Genomic DNA, 8119 nt, shown 5'->3' on the forward strand with positions numbered 1-8119 from the left:
ATGCTATGTCAGGACACATCATTTGACCATTAATTTTATTCACTTGGTCAAAGGACGAACGTAGAGTGTTGTCACATCTTCTCTAGTAAAAAATCTTTCATGGAGTGAATTACTGGAATTAATGACTTCACATGTTCCAATTGGTCACCCCTACATACTGAACTATGGCCAATTCATAAGAGGTGTGTCAGGCAGGAGCTAACAGCAACCTTGAGTCTTTGCATTTTTCTGCTACATTGGATTTCCACGAGTACTGTGGAATAGTTGCAGATTGCTCTATGCACACACCTAACCTCCACACTCTGCTTCCAACAATGCCCCCGGGCGTACAGCTCAAGTCCATCATAGCCCTGCATATGCCCCCTTGGCACCTTACCGGCACACTATACATATCTCTCGCTGGTTAGTGGCAGAAGACACGCCTCCGCCGTTCCTGCCCCTCCATGAACTGCTCAAGCATCGAGGCTTAGTAACAAGCTTCTCCCTCTTTGGGGTTGGGCTGCAGTCACATTATCATTGTGTAATGCAGCCTCCTAGCACAAGCGAAAGGTCGATCCTCTAGCCCCATTTGACCTCCCTGGAAGTGTCATCAGTGGTCTTCCCGCACAAGCCCCAGCTAGTCTATGATCACCAGGCGAACATCACTGAAGTGGCTCCTTGCTACCACCAGAGGGCTCAGCACCACAGCCTCGGCATCCCCCTGTTCCCATTGCATCGCAGCTAGCTCCGTCACCATCTATGCCTGTACCTCCGCTGGTTGTATGCTTTGTGGGTTTGGCATGTTTTACTAGGCAGTTAGGCGCCACTATAACACATAGAGGGTGTGGGGAGCCATAGCCCAGCTGCGCCGGAGTGGACTAAGCCCCAGGCCAAGAGGCCTGAGGGCCCCTCCACCCCCCGAAGGGGTTCGACTGAGCCATGGATGCCAGGCCCAGCCAAGCAGCCACTGGGAGTGAGCCAGTACATACCTGAGCGCCCAGCCCTGGGCACCAAAAACCACCAAAGCATCGATGCCTGAGGGCATTAGCCACCCACAGGGAGTGTGGTGAGGGGTGAAAGGCCTCCATACTTGTGTTATTGACTTTTGACATTCTTGCCAGCTGTTTCAAACTGTTCTTTCACACAAACTGTTTACATGCACACTGTAAGCAAACAGTTGTCTCTCATCTCCTCTTCAACCCATTACCCAACTTAGGTCAGGGAGCCATTTGGCTTAGCTTAATTCCCCCATGAAATGAGCCATGACCATTTGGACCCCTGGGCTACCCACTGCCCCATCCTTCCTTTGCAGCCTAGTAACAAATCACATGCTTCCAAGGTGAGGTTTATGTTATTCACCTCTGTCATACAGCGGTGGAAAAACCCCTGAACTCACTGCCTAATCCCCAGTGGTCCAGGGCTTTTGGTGCCCTGAGCAAACACTCCCTCTGCCCCCCAACACACACACACACACACACACACACACACACGAAACATTAAGGATTGTACATTAATATATGTTAATAACTGTTGTCGGAACCATACTGAATATTTAAGATGAGATAATAATAATGGTTTGCATTTATATAGCACTTTTCTAGACACTCAAAGCGCTTTACAATTCCACTATTCATTCACTCTCACATTCACACACTGGTGGAGGCAAACCACAGTTCAGATTCAGATTCGGATTCAGAAGACTTTATTCATCCCCGAGGGGCTATTGAGAGACTGGCCTTGCCGACCAGACATACAATACACAAACATCACATTGGGGAGACAGGTCAGGCTAGGTAGCTGGCCGGTCAGCCACACGAGCAGAACCGGAACCGAACAATGGAAAATAAACAACATCAGGAAAGACAAGGAGAAAAAAGAACTCCCCCCAGACTGAGCTCCAACAGGGAGATCAGTTTGAGAACAGAAAAAAACCCACCTCTGCGCATAGCACGTGAAAAACTCTTAATACACCATTGAAACACATGACAAGCAACAGGGAAAGATAAAAGGTGAGAGACAGCCTCACTTTCTGATTGTGTCCCAAATAAATGACTTTCTCCAGAGCCCATGTTAATGTGGAGAAGCTTACTTTGCGACCATTCCCCCGACAACATGTTGTGTAGCGATTGTGGCTCAAGAGTTGGGAGTTCGCCTTGAAATCGGAAGGTTGCCGGTTCGAGCCCCGGCTCGGACAGTCTCGGTCGTTGTGTCCTTGGGCAAGACACTTCACCTACCGCCTACTGGTGTTGGCAAGAGGGGCCGATGGCGCAATATGGCAGCCTCGCTTCTGTCAGTCTGCCCCATGGCAGCTGTGGCTTCAACTGTAGCTGCCTCCACCAGTGTGTGAATGGGTGGATAACTGGGTGTGTAAAGCGCTTTGGGGTCCCTAGGGGGGACTAGTAAAAGCGCTATACAAATACAGGCCATTTACCATTTCAGTTCCAATCATGCAGATCTGCTTAAATGACAGAGATCATCAAAGAAAACTTTCAGTGTACCATGAAAGTAAAAAGGTTCAACTTTGCAACAAAAGAAAAGTACATCAGCCAGATTAATCCCCAAAACATTTATCCATCCATCAGCCAGACACACCACACAACCCTGTTATTCTCTTACACAATGAGTTTCTTCCCATGTTACCAGATGCGTGCTATGTTAAAACTTTCGCCACACATGAGAAACAAGGAACTCAATGATCTATTAGCTTCACTCATTCAGAACCCCTCTCCAGCATTCTGTTCACCCCTACTATAATTCAATCATTTTTACTAATATAATACTAGTCCACTAGTCTACATATCACTTTTCATCTCACTACGTGAACCGGACAAGATGATAAAACAGAAACACATGCTTATGATGCTGTCTGGTCTTCATGAGCTTTATTGTATGTGTGTATGTGTTAGTAGCATTAATGCATTTTCTGTTTGTGTGTGTGACTTTCTGTACCTTTCTCTTTGCAGTGCTTCAGACACCTTCTCAATTTTCCCACTTAAAGCAGTCAGTTTTTGTCCCAGATTCGCTAACCCAATTTTGATTTCCCACACTAAACAACCTCACCTGCTCCTTCCACTCTGGTTTCCTCTCCCCCTTGCAGCAGTCTTGTGGCAGTTCTGCTCTTCAGCTTGGTCCTGTGCAATCCTGGCCACAAATTCATATTCCGGGGCTTTCATCAGGCGCCCTGGGTGTCCTGGCTGTCGACAGACTTCGGTGTGTCCTCCCCCCTCCTCGGTGGAAGGCCAATTCTTGGGATCCATCTCTGAAGGCCCAAATAAATGTTGGGTCTGCACTCGCAGGCCCCGCTGGTTCAGAGACTTATCACCGTGAACAAAGCAAGACAATTCCTCTCAGTCAGTTTACACTTGCTGCACAAGGGAAGCCTGGCCGGCTCTTGGAGCTGAAAGCTCCTCACCTGATCCCAGTCAACTTCAACTACCAGTGTCCCCTTGCTGCGTCTTATTCAGTGACAAACAGTTACACAAACACCCACTGCAAAACCATAGATGGTGTGTATCATAACAGTTAAAAGCACTGCGTGTGGTGTGTGTGTATGCATGTGCGAGCATGTGTGTGTGTGTGGATGCGTGTGTGTGTGTATACATGTGTGCGTGTGTGTGTGTGTGTGTGTCTGTGCGTATGTGTGTGTGTGTGTGTGTGTGTGTGTGCGTGTGGGTGTGTGTGTATACGTGACTTCCTGCTGGTCATAAAAGGGTCATCTCCCCTCACCCCTGTGTATGGCTCATCTCCTTTAACGGTCCACCATATACAAACACAGGTGAGGCCATAAAGGGCAGGAAGTAAACATTCCTCACTAAATAAGGAAACCAGAACCTTACGTAGAATGTGCCTGCAGTTAAACACTATAGCTATAGCTATAGCATCAGCTATACAGAAAAACATTTAAACATGCAGTTTAAGACAAGGTTTACAAATTTAAACACAACAATGACAACATTTAGCAATTCACTCCAACAACAGCTACCACCAGAGGTAAGGGAGGAGGAGCAATGTGAAGCAGGAAAGTAAATAAGTCAGGATATGGCAAAGAGCTTCAGACAGAAAGGTGGTGGAACTCCACAGCAAGCTATCTCTTCCTTTTTACTAATGATGGAAATGTTTGAAGAAACTGAACTCTGCTTTCCACAGCTTCTTAACTTCTCCTGCAGGAAGCCCATACGACCTCACTCAGTATCTATACTCATTTATATTACATTGTCCTCCATCTCTTTACTGACTGTGACTCTTAATCTGCTGGTCATCATCTCCATCTCACATTTCAAGTAATAATTTTATCATAGATAAGGTTATCAGGTTTTGTGGATCAGTAAAATGAAGATAACATATTAGAGTATTAGTGAAATGTGTGTCGGTAGTAATGTCTGTTTATCTCTTATACATATACCTGTATAAAATTGTACTTGTTGCTACAAATAATAATAATAATAACTGTGTCGCTGTCTTTTGTCTTCAGGAAGCTGCACACCCCCACCAATCTCCTCCTCCTATCTTTGGCTGTCTCTGATTGCCTGGTGGGTCTCCTGATGTTATTTCAAATTATGATTATAGATGGTTGCTGGTTTCTTGGTGAATTCATGTGTAGTATGTATTTTCTCTTGGACTACATTATTACCTCTGCCTCAGTAGGAACCATGGTTCTCATATCAATTGACCGTTATGTGGCTATTTGTTACCCCCTCCATTACTCTACCAAAGTCACCCCAAAAAGAACAAAAGCATGTGTTTATCTGTGTTGGATTTGTTCTTCAGTCTTCCAGTGTCTTGTGCAAAAAGACAACCTGGTGCAACCTGGCAGGTATAATTCCTGCTATGGGGAGTGTGTGGTTGTTGTTGGCCATGCTTTTGGAGTTGCAGATCTATTGCTGTCCTTTATTGGTCCTGTCATTGTGATTGTAGTTCTTTATCTAAACGTATTTGTTGTGGCTATGACTCAAGCTCGTGCCCTGCGGTCACATATTGCAGCTCTGACACACAAGGGGTCAGTAAGTACAAATGTTAAGAAATCTGAAATGAAAGCAGTAAGGACCATCAGTGTTCTTATCATTGTGTTTCTAATATGTCTCTGCCCATATTACTGTGTCACACTCTCAGGTCAAGATGCCATGCTCAGTGCTTCATCTGTTGCATTTGTAATGTGTTTGTTCTATTTAAACTCCTGTCTAAACCCTCTAATTTATGCTTTATTTTACCCCTGGTTCAGAAAATCTGTTAAACAAATTGTTACACTTAAAATATTGAAGTCTGGCTCCTGTGACACCAATATCATGTAAACAGAATGAAAGCACTGACATACAAACAAAATGTTTACCAACTAAAAAAAGGGACAATTCAATTCAAACATACGCTTGGTGTAACTGAAATATGTAATGAAAAAAGTGGCACCTATAAGTAAAGAAATGAAACACAAATCGGGGAGAAATGTACTGCACATGTATGTTCATTCCTCTTATACATTCAGGAACACATATTCCACTGCTTACTAAGGCAACTATCTTATAAGCCAACTACATGGCATCAGCTCAGTGCATTTGGGCATGTGGAGATGGTGAAGATGATCTGCTAAAGTTAAAACTGAGCACCAGAACAGCTAAGGAAGGGGAAACGTGTGACCCTGAATTTGGTTATAGGTGCCAGACAGGCTGGTGGTCTGCATGGATTTTTTCCAGACAGCTGTCTCTAGGTTTTTATAGGAAATGTCTAAACAAAAAAAGAAGAAAAGAAAAGAATTCAATACCCAGTGACTTCTGAATGTACACGTGATCATTGTTATTATTAGAGTAAGCTGAAATATGTATCTTTAAATCTTCTCACATTTCTGGTACAATAATGGATAAAAACATAGAGAAAAGAAGTCATCTTCATAGCCTCAGGATGTACTGTGCAAACCTTTAACTAGGAATTACTTCTGGCCTATGTCGCTCCACACATCTCTCCACTCCACATCAGGTGGCTGTAACTCAGGAAGTAGAACGGATAGTCTACTCATCAGAAGGTTCGATGTTTGATCTCAGGCTGCCCCAGTCTGCATGCCAAATATCACTGGGCAAGATATACTGAACCCCCAGTTGCTGACTTTATGGTAGTATGAATTTGTGTGAATGTTAGATAGTAATGACACGATTCTTTTGTCCTCGGGCTTGTCAGAGAAGACGCAAACTCAGTGTATTCAAAATATATGCTTTTTTCAACAAAACCTGATTGCAAATGTGCACAACGCGAAGCAAATCCAATGCATTACCGACAGGATGTGTGTGATATACGCTACACCCCCACTCCTCACGTCTGGCTTCCACAACCATAATGATTTTACTTAATGATTATCAATTCAATTCAATTCAATTCAATTCAATTTCTTTATTGTCCCACAAGGGGAAATTAGTTTAGCAGCAGGATAAAAATAAACAGAACAATAATATAAAATAATAATGACAATAATAGTGATAGAAAGTCCAAGGACGGTTATTTGCCATTAAGGAGACAAAATGCAGTATGGAGAAAAGAAACCTGGAGTCTTTTAGTCTTCCTCACAGGTACTCTAAAACGGCTGCCGGAAGGCAACAACTCAAACTATAAAGTAAAAATTCGCCTGTGGGACGGGTCACATTATATGGGACTCCTAAAGTCCTTTTAATTTAAACGGGTTTTACACTTTATGGCCAGCAGGCATCAACCTGCAGTTCTTAGCAAACGTCTCTTGCTCTGCACTATTCTAGAATGGTTTGAGGGTCCTCAGTTCTCAGGTTATAAACCTAGACCTCCAGACGCCGCTGGTCCGACCCGATTCTTTTTTCCTCAGGCTTGTCAGAGAAGACGCAAACTCAGTGTATTCAAAATATATGCTTTATTCAACAAAACCTGATTGCAAATGTGCACAACGGAAGGGAGATGTGCACCGCACAAAGCCTCCTGCAAATCTAATGCATTACCGACAGGATGTGTGTGATATAGTCTACGCCCCCGCTCCTCACGTCTGGCTTCCACCACCCAAAGGTTGTCTCCTGTTGTTATCATCTAGCAGCACAAACATAGGTAACACTCTCTGGAAAGTCTGCACTAAAAGATCCTGTTTATCACAGTTTAATGTTGCCAAGCAGTCTAATGACCTAGAGCACAGAATATAAACCCTCAAAACTGGCCTTTAACATTACACTTTAATATTACACTAAAATTGAAGAAGCTTCTTGGATGAGAGGTGAAACGTCTTCAAGCAAATTAAAGAAGTCCAGACGCTTTTCTTTCCAAGCACCTTGGAGTGCGATGACCTGGAATACTGAGAACCTTCACAGACATTACACTTTAATATATACTTTAATATATACTTAGCAAATAGGCACTTCAATTATATTTCATAACAATAGAAAGCACAGGATAGCATACAAGCTTAGAAAAACGTGCTTGTATGAATGGGTGAATATGGCATGTTGTATAAAGTGCTTTGAGTGGTCCAAAAGAGTAGAAAAGCGCTAAATAAGAATCAGTCCATTTACATATTCTGTCATCTCTTTAACTCTATGATTCTATGATTAATCTGAGTTTTTCTGTCACTCATCCCCTCTTGCTCCACCTGAACCAGCTGACTGCCACTACTTCAGTTCTTTATTTGTACACAGGTGCAGGGTTGGTGATTTTTTATTTGCAATCAGTTGTTTTTAGTCTGTTTTGTGCAATTTTTCAACTGTTTTGCTTCCAGCACAGCTCTCTTCTCTGGTCCCTGCCACTTCCTGATATAGGTGAGAGCCTGATTATCCAATCAGCCCAATCTGCCCTGCCCGCCTCCCTAGCACTACCACCTGTACCTACTTCACGACTGCACCTACTACTGCAAGAAGTCTTCAAGTTCTTGCAGCTAAAGATGGTTCTGCAGAGATGGCTGTAGATAGGTAGGTCGGTCACCAGGTCATCTACTAATAGAAAAGTTGGTGGCTTGATCCTTAGTTGCTACAGTCTACAAGATACTGAACCCCAAGTTGCTCTCTTGTGTTCACTGGATTATGAATGCAAGTTTTTTTTTTTTTTTTTTTTTTTAAATAGAAAGCACTTAGGTAGAAAAAGCATTAAAAAATGCTTTTATGACTGGCTGGGAAAGGGTGAATAAGACATGTTGTATACAATCAATCGAACG

The 8119-nt window shown here is 43.4% G+C and overlaps 1 protein-coding gene across 1 annotated transcript; it reads left to right on the plus strand.

Annotated features, from left to right (window-relative positions):
- The first annotated feature begins 4083 nt into the window (after positions 1–4083).
- Positions 4084–5267, plus strand: LOC146371289 (trace amine-associated receptor 13c-like). The gene is made up of 2 exons (XM_084907820.1): positions 4084–4259; positions 4451–5267. Exons 1-2 carry the CDS (start codon positions 4084–4086, stop codon positions 5265–5267), a joined length of 993 nt encoding a protein of 330 aa, XP_084763946.1.
- The last annotated feature ends 2852 nt before the right edge of the window (positions 5268–8119 follow it).

Source organism: Perissodus microlepis, chromosome 16 (genome assembly GCF_051167445.1).
Source record: "Perissodus microlepis isolate ML-2025 ecotype Zambia chromosome 16, ASM5116744v1, whole genome shotgun sequence".
NCBI lineage: Eukaryota > Metazoa > Chordata > Actinopteri > Cichliformes > Cichlidae > Perissodus > Perissodus microlepis.